A 17,672-nucleotide genomic window follows, 5' to 3' on the forward strand; every position below is an offset into this window, starting at 1 on the left:
CGTGTATACCAACGACCCGTCAGGCCCACGTATAGCGCCGATCGGAGTGTGAACAGTCTCCTGTCGGAGCAGCCAGGCCAGTAGCCTCCCCGCCCTATCTGACGTGGCATGAACTCGAGCGAAATGGGCCGCATAATTATGGCAGCGCAGGCGTTCCAGCAATTCGGCATGGCGCACCCGAAGTCTCAGCAGCTGGTCTGAATCTCCACCGCTACCCTCCCCAAGTCGTTCACACGAGAGCAGGCGAGATTCCAAGGCAGCAAGTGACAATGCAAGTTGCTTGCGAATATTCCACGTCGTGCCTAAGCAATGCCCCCTGATGCTGGCCTTGTGGGCATCCCACTCTATCAGTTCGATGCTCGTGGTGCCCTCGTTCAGGTCAAAGAACTGTTCTATCGCGGTGCCTAAAGAGGCTCAAAATTCCATGTCCTCCAGAGCCATGGAATCGAGGTTTATAATAGACTTTGATACCCTGACACCGATAGGACTGAATTCAAGTGAGGAGATGGCTGTACATCTATGATTGAATAATATAGGATCATGTATTTTATTGAGTACGTTGGAAGTTTCAGAAATACTATCTATAATTATTTTGCTGATTAAATTGTAGACCTGAATAATTTTAATGGTATAATTGTATCTGAACGAGAAAAGTTAAATGTTTTTTTTTCTCTTTTTTGTCACCCTCCTTCTTTCTAACATTCAGGAAATATAGATAATGTTGATCTCCTGAACTAATAGAAGACGCCGAGTGGTTTTTCATAAATATTTCATGAGACGGTCGGCTAAGAGATTTTGTGTTAGTCATTGAATTATGTAATTACGCGAAAGCCCACATGGGCGAGACTTCTTCTTAGAATCACAGCAATGGCTTATTGTATTTGTATTTTTAGCATGAATTGGCTTACTAGGGCCGCTATTTCAATCAATTATTATAAATTATGTTACAGTATGCAGTTGCCCACTGGGGATTGATTGAAAATAACTGTTCGTGCAATAATTATTTTTTAAAGAACGTTGCTGTCAAATATGGGCTATTTCAAAACTTTATTTATACAATGTGTTAGGATATTTATGATTAACATATATCCCAATTGCCTGTTATTTGCGCTGACAATGAGTTCATTACGTGACCGCATTACAATGTATTATTTGGATTTCTGGTAAACCACTACAAAATGGCGCCTAAACCTAGAATGTAATGGTTGTGTTCAGTCCTATTTTTATGTCCCTGAGTGATGGTATGTAAGGAGTGTGCAATTAGTTTCTCGCCATACCGTGAACAAGCTTTTACAGCGAAACGCGTTGGTGAGGCGATAATTTGCCTGGATTAAAACTTTGAATAAGCACCCCTGGGAGTCCTGGATTTCTTTTCGTGAATGTTGGAAAGCTGTGGATGTGACGTACAGGGCAGCCGGAGCCCGTCCAGGACCGCCGTGTTCGGAGCTCCGTACTTCCGGGGTTTTTGTGCGATATATATATATAAAAATTAAGGAAGACGTTTAAATTTGAAAGAGACCGTTTGGATTACGCCAATGGTCAAATCTTCACTTATGCTCGTAAATATGATGCAGTAAAAGCAAGGGCTAACAAACCGCCACAAAGGAAATTGAGCGAAGCAACAGCCTTGTCAACATCGGCTTCGGAATTGAGTTCAGCTCCAGAGAGTGACCCGGAAGGCGAAAGCACCAGGACACAGCAATTGGGGTTTACAAGAATGTCCCTGGCACAGGAGGTTGATTGCTTATGCCAGGACAGACGGGACACCCTAAGACCCCGTGCTCCACCTGGAGCGGCAACCAAAAACTCAACTTCAAGCGAAATCAGAGACGTAAATGCCGCAAATGGAAACAGAAATGTGGGCAAAAAAACAACAAGGGGAAGATGGAACCGATTTCAGAAGAGAAATCAGAATCCAGTGTAAACCTGAATTCGGTTATAAATCTTACCTCTCTACCGTTAACTACAGCGGAAAAAACGGTCCTGAGCCTTGGATTATCGTTTTGCCCCCCTTGTAATTTCAATTATGCCGATACAAGAATGGACACATTCAGATTTATACGAAAGTTAAAGTTGAATAAGTTTCATATATTACACCCTAACAGGAAAAATGAAGCGTCAACGTCAGATAATCTGGAAAGTCCTTCACTTTTAACGGCGGGAGATGTGGGTCTCTTTGACACAGCATGGGATTTACAAAATGAGCAGGGGGATTCAACTTGCAATATAGGTGGGTCCTCACAATTGAATGTGAAACAAGCATTTAAAACGCCTTTTAAACCAAAATCTACCTTCCAACCGATTATGTTACATGACAATTTGGATGTATATCATGAACTTGTTTTTCAGGATTTGAAAAAGCTGTATATTGCCTCCAACAAAATCCGCTATGGCATGAGTAAACAAAATTATTGTTATCAACAACTTACAAAGAAATTGGAAAAGGATGCCAATATCATTATAAGACAATCGGATAAGGGAGGCAACGTGGTCTTATGGCCACGTCAGTTCTATATGGATGAAGCTGAACTACAACTCTCAGATACAGCTTGTTATCGGAAAAGCAACATACATATTGTCAAATCGGCGTGGGACGATCATCATCATAAACTCCTTGCCTGGAAGAGTGGGGGTTTAATAACAAACGATGAATATCGTTTCCTGAAAAAGGAACATCCGGTCATCCCTACATTTTATTTGATCCCTAAAGTGCATAAGAACATAGATAAACCACCCGGTAGGCCAATAATTTCGGCCATTAATAGCGCTATGGAAAACACATCCAAATATATTGACTATTTTCTTCAGGAATGGGTCAAGGGACTAGCCTCTTATGTACAAGATACATCTGATTTTTTGCGAAAAATCGAACATATAACTTGGGAGGCAGATATGTTATTGTTGACTATGGACGTGACATCTCTATACACCTCAATAAGACACTGTGATGGCCTGATAGCCGTGGAACACTTTCTGAATTTGCGACCAATGAGATGTGTATCTCACAACAAAATGTTGTTACAGATGGTGACTGCATGTCTTGAGCAGAATTTTTTCCTCTTCAATAATCAAATCTACCATCAGGTCCGGGGTGTCGCCATGGGGGCCTGCTTCTCCCCCAGTTACTCATGCCTTCACATGGGATTCTGGGAGGAGCGGGTACTGAGGGGCGAGCTCAAGGATATCATGGAAGAAAACGTGGTACTGTACCTAAGATTCATTGATGATTTGATTTTCATTTGGAAGGGGTCAGAACAGAATGCACAGGCATTTGCAGATAAATTGAATAACAACTGCTTAAATCTGCATTTTACATCAGCCATTAGCAAAGATTCTGCATATTTTTTAGATGTGGAGTTATATGTTGAGAATAGCAAATTGGCTACAAAACTTTACAGGAAGCCCACGGCTGGGAATACAGTTTTACATGCTTCTAGCCACCATCCACAGCATTTGATACGCAGCATCCCATATGGTGAGATGCTGCGTATTAGACGCATTTGCAGTTTGGATGCTGACTGTATTCGCGCGCAGGAGGCTAGTAAACAGCGCTTCCTAATTAGGGGCTATTCGTGTAAAATCATTGACAGTGCGATTAGGAAAACAAAAGATTTGTCTAGAGATCTGATTTTGGCCCCCAAAGTCAAACAAAATCCTTTTAGCGAAGGTACATCAAATGTCCAATCTAGGATTATTTTGACATACAATAGGCAACATCGGGAACTTAGAAAAATCTATTCACGCAACTGGAACTTGGTGCAGGGGGATCCCATTATTGGGGACCTAGTGGCTAACAAACCAGCCCTAACTTTCAGGAAGTCAGTCTCGATGAGCACTAGATTGGTCAGTAACTGTCCTGAGTTGACCACTCCTACCTCTTGGATGTCTCAAATTAAGGGTTTCAAAAAGTGTGTTACATGTAAGGCCTGTAAATTTGGACAAAATAAAACACACTACATTAGTCCTTTTAAAAATGAACCAATCCAGATAAAGAAAAGAACGACGTGCAAAACTGAATTTGCTGTATATGTGCTGGAGTGTCCTTGTGGGCTGAAATATGTGGGTAGCACTAGGTTACCGGCCCACAAAAGGATACTCCAGCACATTAGAGCTATTACAGGGAGAGATCAGGCATATCCCGTCGCTAGACATTTTGAGCTGCTACATGAGAGTAACCCCAACCTTCTCCTTTACTATGTAATTGACACGGTCCCACCAATGAAACGGGGTGGTAATCGTGAGGGCAAACTGCGCCTGTTGGAGACTAGGTATATTCTTGAGCTCAACACAAAAAATCCGGCTGGATTAAATGCTAGTGAAGACTTTTTTACTTGTTTATAATATCAGTCTGTTCTTTCAATAATTGGCTTATATAATGAATTTCGTGAGATGTATGACAGCTTGTTTTACAAACAGAGAGAAAATTGGGATTAATGAATGGTTAATAATTATTACCATATGTTAGTAGTTCAGAATATTTATTCTAATCCCATACATATATGTATATATATAATTTTTCGATTCTGTTGTAAATGAGGAAACTATCTGGCATTGTTTTTAGAGGAAAGATTATTTCCGCTGCACAATTTTTGCACTATTTGCACATTATTTTTGAGTGGGTATATATTTTTAGAAATGGGTAAAGAAGGAATGGCCTCCCTTTTTTTAATAATGGCCCACTTGGGCGTTATTTTTTCATTAGATAAAGAAAAGTTAATTGTTATTTGTGGAGATGTTAGCAACATATGAACTTAGGAATCTGCTGTAATAAGAAACGCGGACCAAGTCAGGGAGTTCTATTGGGAAACCCATTAATGAAAGTATGGACTGCGCGATTAAATTACAATTATTATGACATAAAAAAACAACAAGATTGATGAATAACCATTGAGAAATCCTATTTTAGATATATTTAGATTTTAAATAATTTTATATATTTTGTATGTATTTATATATTATATATTTATATATTGTGGGATTTTTTCGGTGATCATGATATTAATGTAATGGCTTATTGCAGTATGTTTTCCATGTCTATTTTAGTTGCAACACACGTGAAAGCCATTTCCTGTCCATTTCCTTAAATACCGCTGTTTCCGTTAGCAATGTGTCATGTGATCAAGACCCGAGTGGGGGTCGAAACGCGTCATGACGGACTGGCTGGGCAACTGAATAAAGCACTTTAAATTGGCACAAAACTTGGGTCCGCTCTTCGTCTCTTGTGTCTTGGGAAGGCATCGACAGTGGCGTTTTACGTTCATATATATATATATATATATATATATATATATATATATATATATATATATATATATATATATATATATATTTATGTATATATATATTATCTACTGGCGGTCGCCAGTAGATAGTTATTGTTACAACCTAGTTTCCATTGGAAATATCAAAATTCTATTTTGAATAACTTTGGCGCCGGTTGACGAATCCTCGCGAAATTTTCAAAACTAATGGGGCGCTCCGTTCAGCTCCTACACTGAAAGTCTCGGGGTGATTCGTAAAGCAGGGGCCGAGAAAAAAGGGGTGTCCCAAAACGCGTTTTCCCCATGCATTTTTCCATAGGACCTTTCGACACAGCTACAGCCCGAACGGCTGAACAGAATTACTTGAAATTTGGCAGAGAGGTAGCCATAAGGTCAAGGAAGTGCCTTTTGCAGGTCTGGTGTAAATCTGTTCAGTATTCCCGGAGAAAATAGCATTTAAAAGCATATCAATATCTATACGCGTGCACCGTGCGCGCACTGTGCGCGCACCCTGCCGTGCGCAAGCGCAATTCCGATTGGTTGTTAGATGTCGGTAAACATTCGAATCGGTCGAAACCAGGAAGTGTCGGCCGCCATTTTGTCTCTCGCAGTCTGAGGGGGTGAAAAACAAAGGTGGAGAAAGTGGAAAGGGGGCAGAGTGGACAGTTCCTGACCCCCTAGCCTTGGTCAGGGGGTCACAGAAGGAATCGCAAGGGAGAAAAAAAAATTTTTTTTTTTTTTAAATCGCGAGGTGCGCGAACCCTGCGTGCACTGCGAACCGTGGGTGCTCAGTGCGCGAAGCGCACCGAGTGCCCACAGAGCGCGCACGGTGCGCGAAGCGCACAGTGTGCGCACGGTGGGCGCACGGTGTAAAACCTGAAAAAACAAAACAAAACATAACTTAGCATTTAAAAAAACGTACAAATTCACTGAAAAAACCATAGGTTTCACACACGTTATAGTTACGAATTAGCATTTAAAAAACCTTGCAAATTCACTTAAAAAACCATAGGTTTCACACATGTTATAGTTAGCTGGACATTTCACTCGTAAAAAACCAATGAAATTCCCCCGTTATAGTTACTGCAGGCAACTATAACTCACGCAACCGCAATCCTCTGCTGATGACGTCAGATATTACATCACTGATGACATATGTGTCTTTCTGAAAAATAAATATTTGTAATATATGTATAGCTAAAGATTAATGGAAGAAGACATGGGTAAATAAGTGTCTAAATACAGTGATGTAATATCTGACGTCATCAGCAGAGGATTGCGGTCGTGTGAGTTATAGTTGCCTGCAGTAACTATAACGGGGGAATTTCATTGGTTTTTTAGGAGTGAAATGTCCAGCTAACTATAACATGTGTGAAACCTATGGTTTTTTAAGTGAATATATATATATATATATATAAATATATAGATATATATAGATATATAGATAAATAGATATATATTGCACATGAAGATGCTCCTACCAGGATCCCTGGCCCTGAGTAGGTGACGCGGAAAGTCGGCGGCGCCAACCGACAAATAGTACCACATAAATCAAAAAGAAGTATTGTCCACACTCTCAGATAGTAAATGTAAATGTAAATGTAAGTTGGTTCTTATAGAGCGCTGGCTGTCACTCCGCGAGGAGCATCCTGGCGCTGTGGAGGCTGGAGGTAAGAGGAGAGGAGAGGCACTAGTGTTTTTAAATAAGGGAGTGACATAGTTCCTCTGGGGCTGCAAATACCCAAGTCTTAAGAGCCTTCCTGTAAAGTGTCTCTGTCTCAAGTGATCTCAGGTGGGGTGGTAGAAGGTTCCAGGCTTTGGATCCCAGGACGGCCACTGTTCTACCGCCCTTAGTTTTATATTTGAAGGAGGGTGGCTTGAGATAGTTGGCGGTGGAGGACCTGAGATTTCTAGTTGTGGTGCATGTGGTGAATCTTGCGGAGAGATACTTGGGTTCAAGTTTGTGTTTGGCTCTGAATGTAATGAGAAGGATTTTAAAAAGAATTATTTTATGTACAGAGAGCCAATGAAGGGCTTGTAGGGCTGCAGATGCTGAGGATCTTCTAGGAAGCTTCAAAACGAGTTGAGCCGTGGCATGCTGGACAACCTGCAGCTTCTTTAATGTGGATTTGTTGGTACCTGCTAATAGACTGTTGCAGTAGTCCAGACGCGAGAGTATCAGGGCCACTGCCACTGATTTCCTGGCAGTAAGGGGGATGAGGTCAAATATTTTTTTTTTAGGATTTAATGAGGCTGAAGCATGTCCCTGCTACTGCCGTGGTGTGGGGGAGAAAGGTGAGCGCGGAGTCGAATTTTACTCCCAAGTTTTTCGCTCCTTGACTGTGTCTTGGGGTGGGGGGGGGGTGTCCCATCTGGCCACAACTTGCCAGGTTGGAATTGGACATTTTTCCCTATGGGGAGGATTTCAGTTTTGTCCGTGTTGCATCTCAAATGGTTTTCTCTCATCCAGTGGATGATTGCGGTGAGGCAGTGTTTGAAGGTAAGTTCAGTCGAGGATGAGTTGTTGTCTAGGGAAAGGATCAATTGGGTGTCATCCGCGTAGGACATGACTTCAATGTCAAATGATCTTATTAAGTGGATGAGAGGGGTCAAGTAGACATTGAACAGCAGTGGGCTCAGAGTTGAGCCCTGTAGGACAGCAGTTGGTATGTTACGTTCCGTTGCAATAAAGGTACCTAGGGCAACTGCTTGTCTACGGTTGGTAAGAAAGGATTTAATCCAGTCTAGGGCAGTGCCTGAGATGCCGCTACGTTCGAGTTGTTTCAGAAGTATGCTGTGGGAAATATTATCGAACGCAGCCGACAAATCGAGTAGGATGAGGACAGCTTTCTTGCCATTGTCGGCTATGGTTTTTAGTGCATCAGTTATTTTCAATAGAGCTGATTCAGTGGAATGTTTGTGGCGAAAGCCTGATTGTTGAGGGTGCAGAATATTATTATCCTCAATAAATTTAGACAGTTCTTTATGCACGAACTTCTCTGTTATCTTGCCAAGCAATGGAAGTAAGGAGATAGGCCGAAGATTAGAGAGCACGGAAGAGTCAATGTTTTGTTTCTTCTTCAGTGGTTTCACAAGCGCGAGCTTCCACTCATCCGGAACAATGGTCGTGCTGATGGAGGAATTCACCATCTGATTAATAATGGGGTTGACTGTGTCTATTATTTTGTGAAGAATCAGTGGAGGGCAAGCATCTAGGGGTGAGCCTGATTTGCAAGTTCTAATGGCCTCATGGGTCTGTTCTAATGAGACTTGCTTAAAGGTCCGGATAAAGTGAGTGGGTGTTGGCTCGGAGCCCCAATCCAGATCTTGTGGAATGTCAAAAGGGAAGTCCTTCTGTATTTGTCTTATTTTTTCCCCGAACAATGCTGAAATTTCATCACAGAGATTCTTTGATGGGGGTATCTCTTTCAGTAGCACCTTGGGGTCCGTAAAGGACTTTACCACTGAAAAATGGCTTTTTGGTTTTGGTTAGCTTCCAGAATTTTCTTAGTGAAGTATTCTTTCTTAGCGTATTTGATCTGCTGATGATAGTGCCGAAGTGAAGTTTAATTACACCAGGTAACGCGTTTCGACAGAGTTAGTGTTAAATTGAGCTCTGCTTGGTGTTAGCACCAAACTGTATATAATATATGTTTTTTGCTATTACCAAGATTTTGCACGATTTTAAGTAGCACACTTTGATTATCTGTCAACAAGTGGAAATTAGCAATGCACAACAGAAGCGTAAATCATGCACATACTTTCTCAGTATTGTTTCTGCATGCAAAAGGACACACATTCAACTTCACATTTAAAAAAAAATTAAGACATATCACACTATTTTCACAACTATATAAACTGTGAAAAGTAATCAAGCTTAAAGAATGCCAAACACAATGCATAGTAAAAAATCAACACAACTATTTTCCAAAAAAGACTGGGAATGTTTTGGACACTATACTAAGAATGCTACTGAAATGCTAAAGAGTTAAGCTTTGCAAACAATTCTCACAATACAGTGTGAAGTGTAGGCCCCATTTCAGTATGGGTATTTAGAGTGGAGGAGTTCATGGGACTAATAAGGAAACACAAATTAGACCTTTCAAAAAAGGGCAGAATAATTTCATTTAAATTGTAGCAGAAGACTTGTTGTAAATGAATGTTTAACTCAAACATAACCTGAAAGTATATATGACAGATATGAAAGACAAAAGAGGACCACACTCACCTGGATCCTTTCCGTCCTCATGGGAAGAACACAAAAATTCAGACTTCCCCTTTACATCGGAGACCAAGAACCTGATCTGCTGCATCTGCCAGGACTCATCTCTCAGCCTGACACTGTTCAACATCTACATGACACCACTTGTGATGTCTTGCGAATTAGAAAGGATGGAACCCTTTTGTCTCCAAGTGTCTCCAAGATATTCATGTCTGGGAGAAAAACGTATTGTTTTTTATGAAGACCCTCAACCACCAACCTAGTTGGTGGCATGCTTCATCATCGGGTTCCACCCAAGGTGCCGAGTGCACCTCGGGTGTGCATCAACGCCTGACTACAACGGAGCTGGTTTTGTGCAGTGAGAGTGCAGTGAAGTGAATGAGTGTGGATTAAAAACTGTCCAATGGGTCCAGAATAATTGGACTGACGAAAGCCAGCACACTTAGCAGTCTGGCTGAAACACGTAGACCTCATAGGATATTGGAGACATAACCCAACCTCCACATATATCTACCCTTCTGTTTTAATACTGCCAAGTGCCAGCGATTAAATTTCCCCAATTATTTGGGACCCATTGGACAGTTTTTAATCTACACCCATTCACTTCACTGCACTCTCACTGCAAACAACCCGCTCCTCTGTAGTTGGTTGTAGTTGGTGGGTGAGGGCCTTCATGAAAAACAATTCGTTTTTCTCCCAGACATGAACATCTAGTTTCCACTCATCAGCTAATTCTCATTGATATTTACTTTAAGAACCAAGGGAAGTGGACTAGTCCTCATTTTTCCTCCCTCTCTCGCTTGATTACATTATTTACATTGGGATCCACTAGTAGACATGTTCCAACAAACATTGAACAGTTACCATTTGTGGATTACATTCTTCTCCTTGTGTTTGCTTTGTTTGCCCTAAGTTGGCAGGGTATGCCCAGACGTGGGTCTCTTGCTCACTTTGCCACTGGATTCAAGCTAGCCTGGCTGATGAGGGGTGTTACCATGTAACCGGTCCCAGAATGCTTGTTTCTGGCTCAGGGATGACCTGGTGTGGCAGTGGCAGTTCGGGCTGTACTGTTCCCATGAGGCACACGGTCAAGACTTATTTTTATATAGCTGGGTCTGAACTGAGGTGGCGAAGTGAGCCAAAGAACGATGATGGATTCAACCCAGATCTGTGTCTGTGGTTGAGTGTCTGTAAAGTTGCAGTGTTCCGTCCATCATCTCCTTGTGTTTGCGATATTAGCTTACATGTTCAGACTCGAAAATGTTTAGATGAATGCTTGAGGCGAGCAGGGCAATAAATTCCTAAGTTTTGGGACAGCTCTGGAGAAATCTGTCATTCTTGATAGCTCTCTGAATTTCCAAGCTTAATTTCCTTTTGCTTCTGTAAGAGCGAGCCCCTTCTCATATCTTAAGCTTCTGCACAATTAATTGTGCCTTAATAATGGGTGGTGACATCTTTGTGGTTGATGTCAGCCATAAACCATACAGTTGCATGAATTGTTGCTGTGATGTGTGGTTCCTTTAGCTTAGAGATACATATTAGGGAAACGTTACTGTCGTGAGTTCTTTTCAGAAAAAGAAGGGTCATTTACATCCTAGTGAATGGTCTGCTGGCTCATCTGGGTGGTGAAGGCCATAGATTTTGCCACCATGGGACACGTTTGTCTGCTTCCCTGAGATTTCCCTGCCTGCCTGGGATCACTGTTTTGTGAAGGTTTGCCATGTGTTTTCCATATTCCAAAGGTCCTACTCGGTAAACTTTATTTTTTTTTAGGAAAGTGACTGGTGGTTGGCTCACCCTCAATGATGTGTCACAACCTTCACAGTGATCTAGAACCCTCTTGGTGGATAGGCCGCTAGGTCAGACCTCACCAGAGTAAACACACCGCGTCACTCAACTGTAAACTAGTGGAGGCATCGCAATTTTGCAAGAGTACCACCAATTTACAGGAGTGCCCTCGCGATTCCAAACTCCAAATGAGCCCTGAAGGCTCCAACTTTTTGCTTTAACTGTGTGGTGTGGTTATGAAGTAAAGGGTTTCGTATTCTTACAATTTTCAGTTGTTGTTGTTTTCTTGATATTTTAAATGTCTTTGTCCAATAGTTTGTGGTCAAGGATGAATCTCAGGTGTTTGCCTTAAACTATCATAGCTGTACTTCCGAAAGGGGCACAGGTGGAGATCAGAGGTGGGTCAAGGAAAAATCGACAGAATGAGATATTAGAATTTCTTGTAGGGTTTGAGTCTGGGTTTGTGTTGTGAGAAAGAACCCACTTTCATGATTGGTAACACTAAGCGTAATCTTTGTGTTGACTGTAGTCAGTGCTGAGTTTCTTTAGCAGAGTGCTCAAATGCTCTATTTAAAGATTAAATAGAAGTGGGCAAGAATCAGACCATAGGGTACAGTCACTAGCGGCTCGCATAGGGCGTGCTGCGGGCGGTGGGGCGGGGGCAGGGTGGAGGGTAGTAAAATCGTACATACAACCGAACTGAGGTAATTATTACTTTCCTCCGTTCCGTCGTATGTCTGAGTTTATTACCCCCACCCTGCCCCTCCCCCGCCCACCGCCCCGCAGCACGCCCTATGCGAGCCGCCACTGGGTACATTATGGACCTGCCTCTGTAGTTTTAATGAAATTGACAATAAAACTTTCTCAGGAACGGTTTCCTTACAGTAGTGTGCAATCCATCTTTCAATCACGTACGATCTACTTGCTGCCAGACATTAAAATTAACCAAATTCCACCCTCTTTCTTTCCACACAAATAAGTTCATTCACTTCTTTAATTCCAGGTGGCTCGAGGAGATCCTCTTCAAGGGTTATACAACATGGTATAAACTAGAGCCCACATTTTCAGTGTTTTGTCTTCTGTCTGCAGATCTTTCCCTCCCAAATTATCAGGGAGATCAAATCCTACCTGGCCTCCTTCAGGGTTCGAGACTTGGCTGTACCTACAAAAACTGCCTTTTATTTTTATCGCCAAGCCATCTGATCGCCAGCTCCAGAAGGCTATATAGGGACTGATTATAAATATATAGGTTTAAATTATTGCACCTTGTAAACAACGATACCACAGGTTTGTTATTATTGGGGTGCGATAAATGGCACCTGTTATGAGGTTCTGGGGAATAACATGTGGATTTTGATGCTTAACACACCAAAATCCACATTATGAAGTATTGCCATATGGACCTGTTAAATGTCTGCAGATTTGACCTGCCAAAATGCAATATAGCGTGAGTTATTTAACGCGTCCGCTACTTTTCAGACGTGTTAAATAGCACTCAACTCGTAATCCGGACCCATGGGTAAACAGAGGTGACTGATTGGTACACCGGCCCTATGTAGTTGTTGGATGCTGCGCTTTAAACAAATGCTCTAACAACTGAAAAGGGCAGTGCAAACGAAAGGAGCATGTGTTACCTGGTTGTAGTATTAGCTCACAAAGTATATTATAGGACCATTAAGGTAACAAAGCGTCAAACAACTTTTCGTTAAAACGCAGAAGATGCCCATCCTAGCTGGTTTAGCATCGAAAAGTTCCACCGCGACATATGAAGCCCTCTGACATGTCTACATTCTGTATCTAGGGGAGAATATTTAAGTGCCATGGAGCAACAGGTTAATCAAGGTCTAATTTGTGAAAGAGATGGGTGATATTCTACAGCTGAACACTGTGGAATATTTAATTAGTGTTTATTCTTTTTTACCCAAACCTTTACTTGCCATGTTGGGTAGATATAGCTGGAAACAGCCTTTACAATGAGGTTTTTACCTCGTTGTGCCTTTACCACGCATTTCTTAGCACGCATATTTTCACCATGTGCATGCCTTTACAACACATGCCTTTAGCACGCATATAAGGTAGGTTGAGAGGCATGGGGGTCTCCCCCCACAAATACATTGTTTTTATATATAAAAACAATGTGTGGTAATGGCACGCGTTGTAAAAGCCTATGTGTGGTAAAAACATGCGTTGTAAAAAATGCCTGGTACAGGCACGCGATGCATTTACCTGCATTGTACTGTCATACAACCGATATAGCTGACCGCCATTGATGAAGAAGCCCCCTCTGGCACAAAATGCCTGGGTTTCCATAGCCAAGAGAGCATCGGTTCTGTTTCTCTCCTGATCTCCCTGTGTAATTGAGACGTGCCAAGAAGGTTGGCATTGTGAAGTGTTGGCAGAACATGCGTCAAAAAGTGTTATGTTGACAGCCAGAGCGCTGGCCGGGAGTTGTCTGATATTTAACCTTCCGCATACTGGCATGACTGGGAGATCCTGGCAGAGATGATGTGACCTGATTAAGGCATCTAATTAGCAATTATCTTCCAATTTAGTGTCCTCAACATTAATTACAGTACTGTTTTCTTTCTTACATTGATGACGAGCGCGGACTTTCATAGCACACGCTTTGACCGTTTTGTGGACCATACAGTTGTTAATGGGTGTTTAAGGGCAGCTGAGAATTATCCATTTGAAATCAGTGATCTGTTTGTACAAGTAGTGCCAAAGTGCTTGCCGGGATTGGGCGGAGGATTATTTACTGTTCACCTGTCAAATGCAGTTATCACAGAGAACAATACCCATGAGAGTACAGGTGGACTTTTTATTCCATCAGCTGTCTTTTCAGCAGGGGACAGTAAACAGAGTTTTTCAGTCTTGATTATGGAAATGAGAAAGCGAGGTAGTAAAAGTATGTCAGAGCTACATGGACTCTGCAGCAGGCATTATCCGCATGCTACTGTGACCGAGAAACATTGGGGCATATTTACAAGCCCCTAACGCCACCAGAGCGTCACTTTTTCGGAAGCGCTGGTGGCGTTGCGCCATTCCCCATATTTATAAGGTTGCGCTAAGCCACTTAATGTGACTTAATGTCACCTTGCAAATATGCCTCTTTCAGCCACAGTCTGCTGCAGCGAAGGGCCGGACAATGAGTGTTGGAGTGGGAGTTCCACCGAGACACCCATTGCTTTTTGACGCTGATCCAGATTTAATAGGCTGGGGTAGCGCCAAAAACTAAGGCCAGGTAATACCTGGTCTTAAAATGGCGATACCAGAAAGAATGATTAATTTCTTGCAGCACACATAGAACGAACAAATCACCATTATTGATTGTTTATATGCAGGAAGGTAGGTGTACCTTCCTGTGCATAAACAAACAACCCTGCAGCACATGTACCCTTGCAACATGTTGCAAGGTTTCCTACGCTAGGTTGCTTTTTGAGTGCCAGCGCTAGGGGAAATGCAGGGGTGCGCCGTATTTTTGTAAATACGGTGTATACCTGCGTTTAGAAAATGTCGGAGCTTGGCGATACAAAATTTGGTGAAACACCGCGCTCTGGCATTTTCTTGGAAATATCCTCACTATGGGTTATTAATTTTCTTTATTATAGCTGTTTAAGAATGTCCAGAATTTTGATATTGAACATCTATGTACATGATATGTTTAATTTACGCTGGAGGATTGCAGGCGGTGGGCACAGGCACTCATTTTTGGACGCGGATATATTTTTCATCGTTACAATATGACCCAGGGCTGGAGAGAGATGTAGTGGTGCGAGAAAGAAGGGGAAGAGAAAGATAAGAAAACCATGACAAACAGAGAAAGTGGGGAATGGAAAAGTGCCTGCATAAGTGAGATAAAGAGATTTAGGTACAGATGTATCAACTCTATTTGTATTCGCGAATCAGGATGTTTGCAAATGAAAAAATGCATTTCGCATGTATTAATCCAGAAATGCGATTTGGTAACATGCTACCGAAATGCAAAATTTGAGATTGAAAATGCATAGCGATTCGGTATTTGGAAGGGGCTTGTTCCGGGCATCCCTTCCAAATACTGAAATGGATTGGTATGTAGTATTGTTTTGCAATCCAATTCCAGTCTCAAACAAGTAATACTTTACCACCAATTCCAAAATGGTGGTAACACATTAGCAAACAGGAAGGGGTCCCCATGAGAATGTAAAATGTAAAAAAAATTAAGGGAAGACAGTAGTCCAATGGACCACTACCTGCCTTTAAAAAATGAAACTTAAACATTTCATTTTCTTTTTTGAAACATGTCCCATTCCTTTAAGGAAAACGGGCTGCATTTCTAAAGAAAATGAACTATTGTATCCATGAATGCCCAGTGACAGATTGGTTGTGCTGTCCTCCATGTTCCCATATGTTCCCTCGCTTACCCCCAATGTACTTTAAACTATCCCACCTATCATATCCCAGAAACCTTTCCCCACGCCTCTCTAATGTCACCCTCACTAACACCTTGTTAGAATAACTGATTCCCTTTACCTTTCCCTGTTTTCTTTTTAGGGCAGGCCTGAAGGCATTAGCTGTTAGTTAGACCTTTTGAAAGCAGCACACCATAAAAAACACACAGAGTGGAGATTTGGCTCAGACCCTTCAGCCATTGCTTACTTGTAACAATGTAACCGGGCATTAAGGCGCCTTGAAGTGGCCTTTTGGAACCACGCTGTCTATCCATTTGGATACATGACACCAGTGTGTTAGCCGTGTCTGGTGGCTCAGTGAACTAATGTGCTCACTCAGGGGCGGCTCCTACGCAATGGCGGAGAAGCGTCGTCCTACTGCTTTTAAGCAGTGCACAGCAAAGGAAACACAAAATGATAATAACTTTGAGTTCTTATCATTTTATATTTCCTGTTGCTTTGCGAGCGGGTGGGCGGGGCTGCTCTGCACTCGAAGCAGGGCAAGGGAGGAGTGGTTTGCCACTCCTAAGTGTGCAATGACTGTTTGGTCAGCCCTTTCAGGCCGCCCAAACCAGTCATGCGCACTTTCCCCGCTCTCCATGCAGACTGCATATCAGCCTGTGTGGAGAACAAGCCCAGGCCACCATTCCCTGGTTAAGCGTCGAACCAGGACGCTCAAAACCAATCCCAACACTGAATTGTAGTATTGTGATTGGGCAGCGGAGCCTGGGTGCTAACCAATCACAATGCTGCAATGCAGCGTTGTGATTGCCTAGCACCCAGGTTCCCCTGGTCAGGGGAGCCTTTTCTGTGCTTCCTGTGTCTGAGAGAGCAGGAGCAGAGATGCGGGCAAGGTAAGTTTTTTTTTCTTCTACTGTTTCCCCCACCACCCCTTTGTGCGCCCCCCCACATACCTGCAACCGCCGCACCACCTGTGAACCATGCCGGCCACCACTGTGCTCACTGCAGTGCACTGTGTTCAACCTCATGGTCACAGGTTCAAATCCAGGTGGGTCCACTCAGCCTTTCATCCATCTGAGGTAGATAAAATGAGTACCATTGAGTTGGGTAACAATAAACGTCTGTTATTGAGGGCCAAGATGCCTACGGGTGAATAGGCGCTTTACAAATACACGTGTTGGGAAATTATACGCACTGTTTTCTATATTTTTCACAGCATCCAGAATCCTGGAGAACATGGACTCGACAGCAGAGCCCTGCAACGATTTTTACCAGTACGCCTGCGGGGGTTGGCTGAAGAAGAACATCATCCCCGAGACCAGCTCCCGCTACAGCAGCTTCGACATTTTAAGAAATGAACTCGAAGTTGTTTTGAAAGGTCAGTGAAATTTAAGTCTGCTCTGAAAACCTGAGCCCTGTGCGAGATTTCCTTCCCGGGACTTAGGCTGCTAACAGCTCTTATCTTTAATGTGATAGGATTACAGATGGCAATTTTGATACAGTTCATTGCATGGAAAGCTTTCTTTGATTCTCCAAGCCGAAGATATCCCTTTCTGAGGAAACAAAGGAAGTGATTATATGTTCCTACCACTGAAGGCATTGGCAAAGAGCAGCACATGGGGAAGAGCTAAATCTTACAATGACTAGTGCTTTTCTGTACATTGTTGAACAGTGTGACCTATGGGGACTATAATGGCAGTCTGTCTGGTATTCAAATATTTGGCAACCATCTCTCCCTGTAACCTGCAGTGCAGTATTTCAGCATGTATGTGGTGGAGGGGAGTGGAAGCTGACCTCTCTCCTGTGGATAGAGAAGCAGGCATGAAGTAGGAACAATGTGAATGGTCTCTGGCACATCCTTTAACGATGTGTACAGAAATATTTAGACAGTGAAGAGTGCAAATTGTGTGGTCCCAGGTGTAAGTGGTATTAGCAGTGACACAGTCGACAGATCTGTTTTTTTTATATAAGTAAAAGTACTTGTTCACTATGGGGCTTATTTACAATCCC

General features: G+C 42.5%; 1 protein-coding gene across 3 annotated transcripts in view; it reads left to right on the forward strand.

The window, feature by feature from the left end:
* The window catches only part of MME (membrane metalloendopeptidase), a 523,853-nt gene that overhangs the window by 214,966 nt on the left and 291,215 nt on the right, over window positions 1-17,672 (forward strand). For all 3 annotated transcript variants that reach the window (XM_085634818.1, XM_085634819.1, XM_085634817.1), the window contains exon 4: window positions 16,879-17,040. In XM_085634818.1, the coding sequence (XP_085490944.1) occupies window positions 16,879-17,040 (162 nt within the window). The remainder of the gene's footprint in view (window positions 1-16,878; window positions 17,041-17,672) is intronic.

Source organism: Triturus cristatus, chromosome 11 (assembly GCF_964204655.1).
Source record: "Triturus cristatus chromosome 11, aTriCri1.1, whole genome shotgun sequence".
Classification (NCBI taxonomy): Eukaryota; Metazoa; Chordata; class Amphibia; order Caudata; family Salamandridae; genus Triturus; species Triturus cristatus.